Source organism: Anomaloglossus baeobatrachus, chromosome 3 (genome assembly GCF_048569485.1).
Source record: "Anomaloglossus baeobatrachus isolate aAnoBae1 chromosome 3, aAnoBae1.hap1, whole genome shotgun sequence".
Classification (NCBI taxonomy): Eukaryota; Metazoa; Chordata; class Amphibia; order Anura; family Aromobatidae; genus Anomaloglossus; species Anomaloglossus baeobatrachus.
Genome location: NC_134355.1, coordinates 53,999,339 through 54,015,695, shown reverse-complemented (window position 1 = coordinate 54,015,695; position 16,357 = coordinate 53,999,339). Strand labels below are relative to the sequence as shown.

General features: G+C 42.2%; 1 protein-coding gene across 1 annotated transcript in view; it reads left to right on the top strand.

Annotated features, from left to right (window-relative positions):
• Window positions 1-258: 258 nt before the first annotated feature.
• Window positions 259-16,357, top strand: part of ABCG5 (ATP binding cassette subfamily G member 5) — a 52,649-nt gene continuing 36,550 nt past the window's right edge. Inside the window, exons 1-2 of the mRNA XM_075338014.1 lie at window positions 259-362; window positions 9,735-9,856. Coding sequence (XP_075194129.1) covers window positions 280-362; window positions 9,735-9,856 — 205 coding nt within the window. The 5' untranslated portion in view covers window positions 259-279. The remainder of the gene's footprint in view (window positions 363-9,734; window positions 9,857-16,357) is intronic.

The window sequence follows — 16,357 nt, the reverse complement described above, 5'->3', positions numbered from 1 at the left end:
CTGCAGAACCTCTTTGCTCTGACAGCCGCACAGGTAGACTCCAGCAGGTCATCCAAGCTCTATATAGTCACACACACCCTCTCCTAATATATTGCTTTGTCTATTTCGCTCTAGTGTAAAAGTCTAAAGTATTATCAGATAACACCACCACGATTCCCAGCCAGCCAGTCCATGGAAGATAAAGGTTACTGCAGGGGAGGACGCTCCGCACATACACAACCACCGTGCATGGACGATATACAGTATACTCAAGTCTAGGCTAGGACTTTCTAAAGAACCATGAATGGTCCCGAAGATACAATGAATGCTGAAAAAGGGTCCAACTGCAGCATAAGTGTGAGCAACATCTGCTATACTGTCAGGTAAGGGGTTAAATATTGTATACGATGAATAGGTAGAGGGCGTTATATATTCCTCTATGCAGATATGTCATTAATCTGTTGCATATACTTGCACCCATAAACTAAAATTAAAAATTTGGGGCTATATTGAAATCTGAACTTGTCTGCTTATACATGGGATTTCATAAAATAAAGCAATAATATAAAATAATAATAATAATAATAATAATAATAATAACAATACAGAATATAATAATAATAATAATAATAATAATAATAATACAGAATAAAATAATAATAATAATAAAAAAAATAATATATTATATTAATAATAATTATGCAGAATATAGTAATACTAATGCATATAATAATAATACAGAATATACTAATGATAATAATAATAATAATAATAATAATAATAATAATAATAATAATAATAATAATAATATGGTTTTACGCGTTCACGGGGAGCCAATGTTTGTCATGTAAGCACAGTATGACTCCTGTTGTTATCATGACGTAGTTCCTGTTACAGCCGGCAGAGCGCCGGCTGTAACAAGAACAGAGCATTTCTCCTGATCAGAATGATGCTGCTCTGATCAGAAGAAATGAATGAGCGATCAGACTGCTCATCCTTATAGTCTCCAAAGGAGACTAGGAAAATAAAAAACTAAAAAAAAAAAAAGTTTTAAAAAATAAAAAAAAAATAAAAGATTAAATCCCCCCATTGCAAATGAAGGGGTTAGAAAATATATTCACATTTGGTATCGCCGCATTCAGAAACACTCAATCTATCAAGATATAAAATTAATTTATCTGATCGGTAAATGGCGTAGCGGCAAAGAAATTCCAAATGCCAAAATTACAGTTTTTGATCTTCGCAAATTTTGCCCAAGACGCAATAACAGGCGATCAAAACGTAGCATCTGTGCAAAAATGGAACCATTAAAGATGTCAGTTCCAGACGCAAAAAAAATAAGCCATCACCGAGCCCCAGATACAAAAAAATGAGAACGCTATGTGGGCCACTTTTTTGGGACAAACTTCTAAAAAATGTTTAATCCCTTAGATAAAAATAAACCAATACATGTTTGGTGTCAACAAACTCGTACCAACCTGAGGCATCCCACCGACACATTAGTTTTACCATATAGTGAACACGGTGAATAAAATATCCCAAAAACAATAATGCAAGTGCACCTGTTTTTGCATTTTTTCGCACTTGGAATTTTTTTGCCATTTTCCAGTACACTATGTAGTAAAACTCGTGGGTTCATTTAAAAGAATAACTTGTCCCACAAAAAATAAGACCTCATATGGCAAGATTGACAGAAAAATAAAAAAGTTACAGCTCTCGGAAAAAGGGAGCAAAAAACAAAAACAAAAAAAAACGAAAAATCGCCCAGGGATGAAAGGGTTACTATTGAAAGTATAAAAGAAGCTTTGTAATTGCATTCTATCTTTATCCATACCGGAAAAACATGGATGACACAGTGCTAATTAACACCAAAGGACTATCCATATGATACTTTTGATTATCTACAGAGATGCTTTTTCTAGCAATTGTTTGTAGAAATAGTTAAACTATGAGGATTTTACAGTATATATATATTTATTTAATTGTATACATATACAAGTGCATCTCAATGAATTAGCATATTATCTAAAAGTTAATTTATTTCAGCAATTCAATACATAAAGGGAAACACATATATTATATAGTCATTACACACAGAGGGATCTAGTCCTATATATTATATAGAGTCATTACACACAGAGGGATCTATTCCTATATATTATATAGAGTCATTACACACAGAGGGATCTATTTCTATATATTATATAGAGTCATTACACACAGAGGGATCTATTCCTATATATTCTATAGAATCATTACACACAGAGGGATTTATTCCTATATATTATATAGAGTCATTACACACAGAAGGATCTATTTCTATATATTATATAGAGTCATTACACACAGATAGATCTATTCCTATATATTATATAGAATCATTACACACAGAGGGATTTATTCCTATATATTATATAGAGTCATTACACACAGAGGGATCTATTCCTATATATTATATAGTCATTACACACAGAGGGATCTATTCCTATATATTCTATAGAATCATTACACACAGAGGGATTTATTCCTATATATTATATAGAGTCATTACACACAGAAGGATCTATTTCTATATATTATATAGAGTCATTACACACAGATAGATCTATTCCTATATATTATATAGAATCATTACACACAGAGGGATTTATTCCTATATATTATATAGAGTCATTACACACAGAAGGATCTATTTCTATATATTATATAAAGTCATTACACACAGAGGGATCTATTCCTATATATTATATAGAATCATTACACACAGAGGGATCTATTCCTATATATTATATAGAGTCATTTCAGAGTGATCTATTTCAAGTGTTTATTTCTGTTAATGTTGATGATTATGGCTTACAGCCAATGAAAACCCAAAAGTCATTAACCTCAGAAAATTAGAATAATTACCACAAAACACCTGCAAAAGCTTCCTAAGCGTTTGAAATGGTCCGTTAGTCTGGTTCAGTAGCCTACACAATCCTGGGGAAGACTGCTGACTTGACAGATGTCCAGAAGGCAGTCATTGACACACTCCACAAGGAGGGTAAGCCACAAAAGGTCATTGCTAAAGAAGCTGGCTGTTCACAGAGTGCTGTATCTAAGCATATTAATGGAAAGTTGAGTGGAAGGAAAAAGTGTAGTAGAAAAAGGTGCACAAATAACCGGGATAACCACAGCCTTGATAGTATTGTTAGGAAAAGGCCATTCAAAAATTTGGGGGAGATTCACAAGGAGTGGACGCTGCTGGAGTCAGTGCTTTAAGAGCCATCACACACAGACGTATCCAGGACATGGGCTACACCTGTCACATTCCTTGTGTCAGGCCACTCATGACCAATAGACAATGCCAGAAGCGTCTTACCTGGGCCAAGGAGAAAAAGAACTGGACTGTTCTCAATGGTCCAAGGTGTTGTTTTCAGATGAAAGTAAACTTTGCATTTCATTTGGAAATCGCGGTCCCAGAGTCTGGAGGAAGAGTGGAGGCCACAATCCAAGCTGCTGAGGTCTAGTGTGAAGCTTCCACAATCAGTGATGGTTTGGGGAGCCATGTCATCTGCTGGTGTAGCTCCACTGTGTTTTATCAAGAAAAAAGTCAGCGCAGCCGTCTACCAGGAAATTTTAGAGCTCTTCATGCTTCCCTCTGCCAACAAGCTTTTAGGAGATGGAAATTTCATTTTCAAGCAGGACTTGGTACCTGTCCACACTGCCAAAAGTACCACTACCTGGTTTACTATCCACAGTATCACTGTGCTTGATTGGCCAGCAAACTCGCCTGACCTAAACCCCATAGAGAATCTATGAAGTATTGTTAAAAGGAATATGAGAGACACCAGACCCAACAATGCAGACGAGCTGAAGGCGGATATCAAAGCAACCTGGGCTTCCATAACACCTCAGCAGTGATGCAGTAATTCATGCAAAAGGAGCCCTAACCAAGTATTGAGGCATATACTGTACAGACTTTTCAGTAGGTGCCAACATTTCTGAGTTTAAAATCATTTTTTTCAGTTGATCTTAATATTCTAATTTTCGGAGATAATGACTTTTAGGTTTTCTTTGACTATAAGCCATAATCATCAACATTAACAGAAAAACTCTTGAAATAGATCCCTCTGTGTGTAATGACTCTGCAGTGTGTCCACCGCCATTAACTTGAGAATGGCGGCAGCTATAGGCATAGAAGTGGTGTCTAGGTATAGTAAAGTTTCCATGCACTACGCAATGAAACCATCTATAGCGCCACCTGGTGGAAAACAACGGAGTTAGCATTGTTATCTCGAAAACGGAACGAGATAGAGAAAAAAAGCGAATTACAAAGTTGTAGGGCATCATCAATTCAATACGAATCGACACCTTGCATACAGAAATGCTATGATTAGAACGTGTAAAACTCACAAGGCTGCGGACGTGAAGCGATACCTCATGGAGACCTTCCTACAAGTCATTGGGTATGGTGGCTGCGTGGAGTGACCTCCACGCTCACCTGGCATGACCCCATTGGACTTCTTTCTGTGAGGTCACATCAAACAGCAGGTGTATGCGACCCCTCCACCAACATTGCAGGACCTACGACGACGTATCACAGATGCTTGTGCAAACGTGTCACCTACCATATTGCACAACGTGCAGCAAGATACAGTATGCGGTCCAGAGGCCAGATGTGCATTGCAGCTGACGGCGGCCACTTTGAGCATCATTGTTAAATGAGCGCCATATGCGTGACCAGCATTCAATGTTTTGGGGGGGGGTCATGGCTTTCATATCATAGCATTTCTGTATGCAAGGTGTCTATTCGTATAGAATTGATGATGCCCTACAATTTGTTAATTCACTTTTTTTCTCTATCTCGTTCTGTGTTCAAGATAAAAATGCTAACTCCGTTGCTTTCCACCGGGTGGTGCTATAGGTGGTTTCATTGCGTAGCGCATGGCTACTTTACTATACCTAGACACCACTTCTATGCCTATAGCTGCCGCCGTTCTCAAGTTAATGGTGGTGGATAGGATATGGGTGGATACACTGTATATAATATACTGTATAGGAATAGATCTCTCTGTGTGTAATGACTCTATATAATATATATGAATAGATCTCTCTGTGTGTAATGACTCTATATAATATATAGGAATAAATCCCTCTGTGTGTAATGACACTATATAATATGTAGGAATAGATCCCTCTGTGTGTAATGACTCTATATAATATAAAAGAATAGATAACTGTGTGTAATGACTCTAATATATAAAGCTGAATGTGTGTATGTATGTGTGTATGTATGTTCAGGATTGGCATCTGCACCATCGCAGCTACAGCCACAAAATTTTGCACACTCACACGTCTGGACCCCGAGAGCGTCATAGGCTATGTTGTGAGGCGAAATTTTAACCCTGCGCGTTCCAATTTACCAATCAATTTTGCCCCTATCTACATAATGAGGTAAAAGTGAAATGAAAAGTGTATCCGCACCGTCGCATTTACAATCACAAAATTTTGCACACTCACACGTCTGGACCTCGAGAGCATCATAGGCTATGTTGTGAGGCAAAATTGTAACCCCGCGCGTTCCAATTTAACAATCAATTTTGCCCCTATCTACATAATGGGGAAAAAGTAAAACGAAAAGTGTATCCGCACCGTCGCATTTACAATCACAAAATTTTGCACAGACACCTCATGTGACCCAGGGAACGTCGTAGACTATGTTTTGACAGGAAAATTTAACCCCGCGCTTTACAGTTACTCTCCAAAAAACATGCCTTTATTAAAGTAAATGGAGCCTGGAACTACAGGTTATTAGTAGGAGCTGTGAGTGGTTGCTATAGGAACAAAAGACATTCATAGTATAAGAAGCTTATATGTGAGGTAATAAGATGTCGGTGGGGAGACGGATATAGAGAGACAGAGAGAGACAGACAGAGAGAGAGACAGACAGAGACAGACAGGGAAACAGACAGAGATAGAGACAGACAGGGAAAGAGACAGACAGAGACAAACAGTGAAAGAGACAGACAGACGGGGAAAGAGACAGACCTGGAAAGAGACAGATCTGGAAAGAGACAGATGGGGAAAGAGACAGACAGACATGCAGACAGGGACAGAGACAGGCAGACAGGGAAGAAGGAGACAGACAGAGAGACAGACAAAGATAGATGGGGAAAGACACAGACCTTGACAGAGACAGATGGGGAAAGAGACAGAGAAATAGAGACAGACAAAGACAGGCAGACAGGGAAAGAGACAGACAGGAAAAGACACAGACAAAGAGACGGGGAGACAGATGGGGAAAGAAACAGACCTGGGAGACAGACCTGGAAAGAGACAGATGGGGAAAGAAACAGAGAGATAGAGACAGACAAAGATAGAGACAGAGACAGGCAGATGACGAAAGAGGTATACCTGGAAAGAGGCAGACCTGGAAAGAGACAGACCTGGAAAGAGACAGACAGAGACAGATGGGGAAAAAGACAGACGGGGAAAGAGACAGACAGAGCACATTACTTGGCTAATTTAGTTAAAACTCTGTGGAATATTTGTGGTGTTGAAATATATGTTGTGAAATGCTTCTATTAGCTTAGTTTTTGCCTTTTAATAATTACATTTATATCTATTTGTTTTGTGTTTTTTTGTGCAGAATACATTTTTGTTAATACATTCTATTTTGTTATTAGCAGTTATTAACCCGGGCGAAGCCGGGTAGTACAGCTAGTATTATATATATAGGAATAGATCCCTCTGTGTGTAATGACTCTATATAATATATAGGAATAGATCCCTCTGTGTGTAATGACTCTATATAATATATAGGAATAGATCCCTCTGTGTGTAATGACTCTATATAATATATGCGTTTCCCTTTTTGCATTGAATTACTGACATAAATTCTAATTTATTGAGATGCACTAATATATACTGAGCATATTCATTCTACAGAATAATTCTTGAACTTTACAGTATCAATATTTTTCTATGTTTCCAGTGCTTCACACTTTATCTTTGTTTCATCTGGGGTCAGAGTTCTTTCTGTCTATATCTCTCGGTTGCAGCAAAACGAGTGTATAAACTGAACTTTGATCTTTGCTTTGTTTGTATGGATGTGACACTGACATCCAGTACTAAGCTTGTGTCTGGGTAAAATAGACTCATACGATGTTTTCACAAGGCCTGAGTATGTATGGACTTGTGCTGCAAAACATATTTCCATAGTACAGTAGTTTCAAAGTGTTCCCAACATATCACACAGGTATTGACATAATGTTGGACTTTATCTGTTATTTTTGTCTGCAATTTTTATTTCACTATTGATATTTGCAAAGAATAGTTTAGAAGCAAATTAGATATATTGACCCTAGCATATAGCTGCATTACTGCTGGGTAGGCTATACTTACATATTTATTTAAGGCACTTAGAGCACTTTTGATCAAATTGTATTAACCATCTGGCAGCAACATGACAACTGCTACATTGTATCAGTCAGGAGCTCAAGCTGTTAAAGGGGTTGTCCACTTCTTTTACATTAATGGTCTATCCTTAGGGCGGCTTTGCACACTACGACATCGCAGGTGCGATGTCGGTGGGGTCAAATCGAAAGTGACGCACATCCGGCGTCACTTGCGATGTCGTAGTGTGTAAATCCTAGATGATACGATGAACGAGCGCAAAAGCGTCGTTATCGTATCATTGGTGTATTCTCCGACATTTCTATAATGCCGGTGCAGCGACAGGTACGATGTAGTTCCTCGTTCCTGCGGCAGCACACATCGCTGTGTGTAAAGCCGCAGGAGCGAGGAACATCTCCTACCTGCATCCCGGCTGCAATGAGAAGGAAGGAGGTGGGTGGGATGTTTACATCCTGCTCATCTCCACCCCTCCGCCGCTATTGGCCGCCTGCCGTTTGACGTCGCTATGACGCCGCACGACCAGCCCCCTTAGGAAGGAGGCGGGTCGCCGGCCAGAGCGACGGTTGCAGGGCAGGTGAATGCATGTGAAGCTGGCGTAGCGATAATGTTCGCTACGCCAGCTATCACAAGATATCGTACCTGCGACGGGGGCGGGGACTATCGCGTGCAAAGCCCGCCTTAGGAAAGGTCATCAATGTCTGATCAGCCCGGGTCCAACACCTGGCACTCCCACCAATCAGCTGCTCTCGGTCCCGGCAGCGGCAGCAGGCAGACGGAAATGCTCAGCTGCTCCGTCTTCTGATAGTGGCCACAGCCAGGTACTGCACATTCAACGCCTATTCAGATCAATAGGAGGTGAATGTGCAGTAACCAGCCGCAGCCATTATCATAAGACGGAGCAGCTGAGCATTTCCGGCTGCCTGCTACCACTGCCGGAACTGAGAACAGTTGATTGGCAGGAGTGCAAGGTGTCAGACACCAGCCGATCAGACATTGATGACCTATCCTAAGGATAGACCATCAATGTAAAAGTAGTGGACAACCCCTTTTAGCTCACAGAGCTTTGTCTAGACTATATATATTTACATTTACGTCACAACTGAAGGCTCGGACTATGTAAAGATTTGCTGCTCAAAAAGGAATCAACAATCTGATCACTGTGGATCACATTCAATATGTCATATTGAGCTGTCTTGCACTTTCTGCATGGAGCTGTCACGATGTGACTGCAGAATAGCAAGGGACAGGCAGCTCTTATACTGTTCCTCACATTAGGGGATCCTAGGCTATCCCTAACTTTGGGGTTACCCCTAATGGTGAAGACGCCGAAGTCCTGTGCCTTACTATTCTCCTGACCAGAGCTAATCTGTTCCCATTCCAGGGAAGGAAGGGGAAAGAGTGTGATGGCAACACAAATTTAGAAAGACAGGGAAAACCAAAACTCAGACACACTGCAAACTCACAGGAATAAACAGTTAGGAGAAAAGCAAGAGAAGTAAGGCAGCAACAAAAGGACAACAAGTGTTAACACCATAACTGTACACAGCAATAAAGTACTACAGCCACCAGTAAGTCTGGATCAAACCACTTCTCCAGACCAGTATAGACTAGCTATAGTTGGCACTAATGGAAGGGTCCAGCCAGTAAATGTAGGAAGGAAGCGAATGCGACTGGCTCTCCGACAGCATGTGATCAAAGGAGATTAACAGGCAGACCAATAGGGATTAACACTTGCTTGCCTGGTTATGAACTACAAGTCTGAGGGTCAATGGTGGCGTCAGTCTGTGCTGATCACAGATATCAGAGGAGTAAGCAGGTGGAGTGCCAGAATCAGTATTCTCCACAGATCCTGATGCTGCCATGGCAGTCATCGATGCCTGCAAAAAACTCCTTTTGACAGGAGCTGATGGCTGTATGAATATGTTTACTAATTAAGCCAGTGCTATGGTTATGTAAGTCTTAATGCATCAATAAAAATGATAGCTGTTTTGCTGTTTATCGGATCTGCCAGTGCTGAGGATTCATGCTTTAAAGTCATATGCAAATGAGTCTACAATTTGCATTGGGGGCGTGTCAAGGGACTCTAAGCGCATTGACACGCCCCAATGCACTTTTAGGCTAATTTGTATATGGATTAAAAATGATGTTTCTTCACTCTGGCACAAAAGACAGGTATTTTTTTATTTTTTTACCAGCCCCTGTGCAGTCACATTAGTTTCAGTAATAAAATCGTCTTGACAGATTCTCATTAAATTTTATATGGAAACTGTGAAATGGTGCACAGGTGTGCTGAGTGTTTCAGCTATAATATAAAGAGTTTGTTTAGTACCAGTAATGAGATTTTATTCTCTTCTCAGTGAACGGATCGGACCATGGTGGGATGTTCAATCATATTACAAAAAATGGACAAGACAAATTTTAAGGGATGTTTCCTTTTACATGGAAAGTGGCCAAATCATGGCAATTTTAGGAAACTCTGGTGAGTAGAATATATTTTGTTTCATACATGACTCTCTGTGTGGGAGGAAACCCACGCAGACACGTGGAGAACCATCAAATCCCTGGCAGATGTTGTCCTTGGTGGGATTTAAACCCAGGACCCCAGTGCTGCAAGACTGCAGGGCTAACCACTGAGCCACCGTGCCACCTACAGAGGTGTGACCCCTTCTTTTGATTATAAATCTAGCCTTGCTAGTCAAGGGGGCATGGTCCTCATAAGATTCCCGCATAGAAGAACTGATGACCACACCCACTTAGCTATTATGACCAGATTTGCATACAAGGAAGAGAGGTCCATCTTTAAGCAATGGAGCGGTGCAGTAAAAAAATGAAAACAACTCCAGATTCAGGAGGATAGCGGCATTTATATAGAGTGAAAAAAACTGCATAATTGTAGCAAGTGACAGATCATCTTTAAGAGGGTGCAGATCGTGATGTGGGATATATATGTGTGATCAAGGGGCCAACCCTTTGCTTCCGCATAAAAGTCACTGAGATGAAGATCAGGATATATACTTGAGGGTATATTCGATACTTTTCCAGCTGCAAAATTGTGCTGCAATTGGTAAGACTTTGAAATGAAGGATTTTTTCCAGATGGTCTCAACTTAACGGACACCTGTCAAATGTAAAAATGCTATTAAACTGCACATTAAACCTCAATGCTAGGAGGAAATTAACTTTATTCCTGCTGGCAGCGTTCAGGTTTCAGTCCCGGGGGCGGCGCTGGCGCTGGTTCAGTCACCGCTCTGTGTATGGAGAGCAGCGGCTGTGACCACCCCCTAACTGACTGACTCATCATTAGACCAATCTGTCAGTCAGTACGGGGGATGCAGTTACATCCAACCTAAACCCCAATGTCTATATCACCAAACACCAATGAATATAGGTATAGAGACATGCTGACACATATATAATAAAACAAAATTGTATTAAATCCATATAAAAACAATTAAAAATAGGGAATATTACTAGTGTGGGACACTTCATCACAAGACAATAAAAATAGACCAGAAATACAGATAATACCAGTATCTAATAATACAGTATATATATAAAAAAAAAAAATCATGTATAAAGTAAATAAATGTTTTCTAGCAAAATGCAGAGTCTATGGACAACTAAGGGAGTAGAGCCTAGTTATAAAGTGCTTGATATATCATCTCAATTTTCTCTATCACAGTGTTAGGACAGGGAAAATTTCAATAGAAATACCCAGGCAAAATAACCAAACATAAGCATAAGTAGCTGTGAGGCTAATGTGTCAAGCTACACCTGCATTATAAAATATCTGTGGGCAATGGTCCATGTGCCTGTATCCTGCCTCTGACGCACGTTTCGTCCCCAACATCAGGGCGATCTTTATACTCCTGTAATTTCCATATTCTCGGCCTTCAAGATTTTGAATACCCTTCATTAATGTCTTATTATACTTTGTATTGTCTTATTTATTCATAATGATTTATTTTTATTAGTGGACATTTTATTACCAGAGGGTATACGTTTTCTACAGGATTCTGGTAGTATATTCTTAAGGCTATGTTCACATGTCCAGTAATCATCCATTAGAACTGATCCCACAGCAATCTGATGGCAAATATAGGAATTTGCAACTTTTAGCACATTCCAAAGACTCTATGTCCCACTGAATGTCTGAATCCCCCATAATAAGGATAATAATAATAATAATTATAATAATTGTTGCAGAATTTCATCCTCTACCTGTTCAGGTATGTTAAGAGGTTTATAGCAAGCTCCAGTTGGTAGCTTTCAGTTATTGTCCTCCCGATGTACATTTACCCATACTGACTCTACATTGTTGCAGCTCCCCTCAATATCATCATTGAGCACAGTTCTTAAGTTAGATTTGATAAATATACACACCCCTCCACCTTTTTTGTCTTTCCTGTCCTTCCTGAATGTAGTATAACCCTCTATGTTTTTCACCCAGTCATGGCTCTCATCCAGGCAGGTTTCCATAATGCCCACTCATCATAATCTGACATAAGAGTCTCTAGTTCATTCCTTTTATTTGCAAGACTTCTTGCATTTTCCAGCAGACATTTAATACTATTATCACTTTTATTTCTCCTACTCGCCTCCCTACTTTCCTTGCATGTCCCAGCCACCTCTAAATCCTCATTACCCATACTGCCTCACTCTGTTTGTCTTCTCTATCTATCCTCTTACTTGCACAACTACCTTCCCTCCCTCCAGATCTTAGTATAAAAGCTCCTCCATCCATCTAACCATTTTTTCCCCAAGCACAGCTGCCCCTTCCCCATTGAGGGCTGCTTGTCACTTGCATAGAGTCTGTAAACGACAGAGAAATTGGCCCAGTTCCCCATGAACCCAAATCTTTCCTTCCTTCATCAATTTCTGCACCACTTATTTATATCCTGAAACTTTCACTGTCTTTCTAGTGATGCTTGTGGCACCGGTAGCATTTCTGAAAATACCAACTTGGAGGGCCTGGACTTCAGCTTCTCTCCTAGTTCCCTGTAATCATTTTTAAGGACCTTCTACCTCCCTCTAACTTTGCCATTGGAACCATAGTGCACCACTTGTCTGTCCCCTAATGATAGAGTCCCCTACCACCACCACCTGTCTGTCCGCCTAATTATAGAGTCCCTTACCACCAATATTATTATTATTTATTATTATAGCGCCATCAATTCCATGGCGCTTTACATGTGAAAGGGGTATGCATAATAGGGACAAGTACAATAATCATAAACAATACAAGACACAGACAGGTACAGAAGGATAGAGGTCCCTGCCCGCGAGGGCTCACAGTCTACAAGGGATGGGTGAGGATACAGTAGGTTAGGGTAGAGCTGATTGTGCGGCGCTGTATCAGACTGAGGGTTACGGAAGGTTGTAGGCTTGTCGGAAGAGGTGGGTCTTCAGGTTCCTTTTGAAGCTTGTCAAGGTAGGTGAGAGTCTGATGTGTTGAGGCAGAGCATTCCAGAGTATGGGGGAGGCATGGGAGAAATCTTGGATGCGATGGTGGGACGAGGAGATGAGAGGGGAGTAGAGAAGGAGATCTTGTGAGGATCGAAGGTTACGTGCAGGTAAGTACCGGCAGACTAGGTCACAGATGTAGGGAGGAGACAGGTTGTGGATGGCTTTGTATGTCATGGTTAGTGTTTTGAACTGGAGTCGTTGGGCAATGGGAAGCCAGTGAAGGGATTGGCAGAGAGGAGAGGTCGGGAAGTAGCGGGGGGGACATGTGGATTAGCTGGGCAGCATAGTTTAGAATAGATTGTAGGGGTGTGAGAATGTTAGAAGGGAGGCCACAGAGCAGGAGGTTGCAATAATCCAGGCGGGAGATAATAAGGGCATGTACTAGGGTTTTTGCAGCTTCTTGGGAAAGGAATGTACGGATCCGGGAAATATTTTTGAGTTGTAGGCAGCAGGAGGTGAAGAGAGCTTGGATGTGTGGCTTGAAAGAGAGATCAGAGTCTAGGATTACTCCCAGGCAGCGAGCACGTGGCACTGGGGAAAGTGAGCAGCCATTGACATTGATGGATATGTCAGATGGGGGGGTTGAGTGAGGAGGAGAAAAGACAATGAATTCTGTTTTGTCCATGTTCAGTTTTAGGAATCGAGCCGAGAAAAAGGATGAAATAGCAGACAGACATTGTGGGATTCTAGTTAGTAGGGAGATGATGTCAGGTCCAGAGAGGTAAATCTGCGTATCATCAGCATAGAGATGATACTGAAAGCCGTGGGACTCTATGAGCTGTCCCAGGCTGAAGGTGTAAATGGAGAACAGCAGGGGTCCAAGAACTGAACCTTGGGGGACCCCGACAGATAGGGGGCGAGATGAGGAAATGGTGTGAGAGTGGGAGACGTTGAAAGTTTGGTTGGTTAAGTATGAGGAGATCTAAGATAGTGCCAAGTCTGTGATGCCCAGAGACGAGAGAATTTGTAGCAGAAGGGAGTGGTCTACTGTGTCAAAGGCAGAGGACAGGTCCAGGAGGAGGAGTACACAGTAGTGTCGCTTGGCTTTTGCGGTTAGTAGGTCGTTAGTGACTTTGGTCAGGGCAGTTACTGTCAGGTTTCCAGGTTTTCCAGTTCTCTTTTGAATGAGCTTGCCCTCGGTTAACATGGAGTTTACTGTTCTGTTGCCCTACTTCCTGTCCAGCTGCTTAAAAGGCCGCCTCTAAGCCTAGTCCAGTGCCTGAGTATACTGCTTGCTGTGTGCTCCTGCTTTGCTGCTGCTAATCCTGTTTGCCTTTGGATCCTCCTAAAGACTACCGACCGACCGACACTGGACTTTACCCGGTTTCTCAAGCTGTGCCCGGATTCCGTCTGCCATCTTCTGTCAGCACTCTGCCCGGTTCTCTCTGGTTCGTAACCACTCTGGACATTCATCCCGTACGGACACTCCTGGACTTTTACCGCTTGCCCCTTGTGTCCCGGCTGCTGCGCATTTAGGCCTTCCGGGGTGATTGCCGGACAGTCCCTGTATAGGGGTTCGCTCTGGTGGTCTCCCTGGGGGAGTCCGGTGCGTGGCCCCGGGAATTCCCTTCGCTCCGTTTCGGGAAGGTATTGTGTGTATTTGTACCGCTGTGTTTTCCGTTGTGTATCTACCGTGGTTACATATTATAAAATATCTTGTACCAAGAACTCGTCTCTGATTGTCATTGCCCTACGCTATCGAAATCCTCAGAACATATATAAGTATTACATTATACTCAGGCCATAAGAGGAATTCGCTGGGGCAATGACTGAGACACGAGTAGATCAGCTCTTCTCCATGATTAACTCCCTGCAGCAGGAGATGGAGGCGGTGCAGAATAAACTTAGAGATGTGGAGGCACAGCTGGGCCATGATCACCAGGTACTGGGGCCGGCTATACAGGATTTGCAAGTCAGAGTGGAGGCTCAGGAAGCCGTCCCCACTACGTCCGTATCAACTGCCGGTATGCCTAGGTTACCCCCATTCCGTTTCAATGGTGATCGTAGTCAGTTCCGTGGATTTGTTAACCAATGTATACTGTTTTTCGATGTACATTCTGATTATTACCGTTCTGATCGGTCAAAGGTGTTATGTATCATCATGTTATTAACCTCACGAGCACTGGCTTGGGCTAATCCCATGATAGAGAATCGGGACATCCGTTTGAATCACCTGGATGACTTTCTGAATGCAATGGCGCAAATGTTTGATGATCTGAATCGCCGTGCTACCGCTGAAGCGGCTCTCCTTTCCTTACGTCAGGGAAAGCGTTCTGTCGTTGAATACGCCACTGAGTTCAAGAGGTTAGTGGTAGACACCGATTGGGGAAACAATGCTTTATTGTCTGTTTTCAGAAAAGGTTTGTCCGGTACCATCAAGGATGAGTTAGCCCGTTCCGAATCTCCAGGGGATTTTGAACTGTTTCTCCAGCACTGTGTGCGCATTGATACCCGTTTGACGGAACGTAGACAGGAGAAATGGGCAGCTGTAAACCGTGTAAACAATATTGCGTTTCCTTCCAGAGAACCCGCTCTCAGGACGCCACGGGAGGCCGAGGACGTACCTATGCAAGTGGACTCTCTGCAAAAACGAGAGACCAATGAACGTCGTGAACACCGGCTCCGTGAGCGTTTGTGTTTCTATTGCGGTCAATCAGACCATTTCTTGATCGACTGCCCGAAACGTCCAAATCGCCCAAATAAGGTATTGGCAGCCATGGCGGAGTGTGACAACACGGACGCAGAGTCCGATATCTCTGAGGCAAGTGGACACTTGGATGCGGTGTTTCCCTTGACGGTAATGTCTACCTCACCGAAGGACTCAGAGGGGAAATATACCCATTGCTCACTCCCCATTCAGATCCGTTGGGAGGGACAGCTAATTCCTACCTCTGCAATGATAGACTCTGGGGCAGGGGGAAATTTCATGGACTCTTCCTTTGCCAGGAAACACGGTATCCGGACCCAGCAAAGATCCTCACCGGTTACCATGGAGACGGTAGACGGATCTCCGTTAATCTCCGGACCAGTGGATCGGGAAACCGTACCGCTCGAATGCGTGATGAAGCCAGGTCAGCAGGGGACCCTTGTTTTCATGATAATTTCTTCTCCTCATTTTCCGGTTATTTTAGGTATTCCGTGGCTACGGTCTACAAATCCCGTCATCGATTGGGAGACTAAAGAAATATCCTTCCCACCACAGAGTGGTCCGACCATTTGTCCAACTGTTCCGGTTTCAGTAACATCAAATACGGAGGGCACTGTACAGGTACCTGTTTTACCCCCGGTTTACCGTGACTTCGCTGACATATGCGACAAAAGAAAGGCCGATCAGCTTCCCCCGCATAGACCGTATGATTGCCCCATAGACTTACTCCCAGGGGCGGAGATTCCGTTTGGTCATGTCTACCCGTTGGCGGCACCTGAGCTAGAAGCACTAAAAGAGTATATTGATGAAAGCCTAGCCAAGGGATTCATTCGTCCGTCTACCTCACCCGCAGGGGCACCCATCTTTT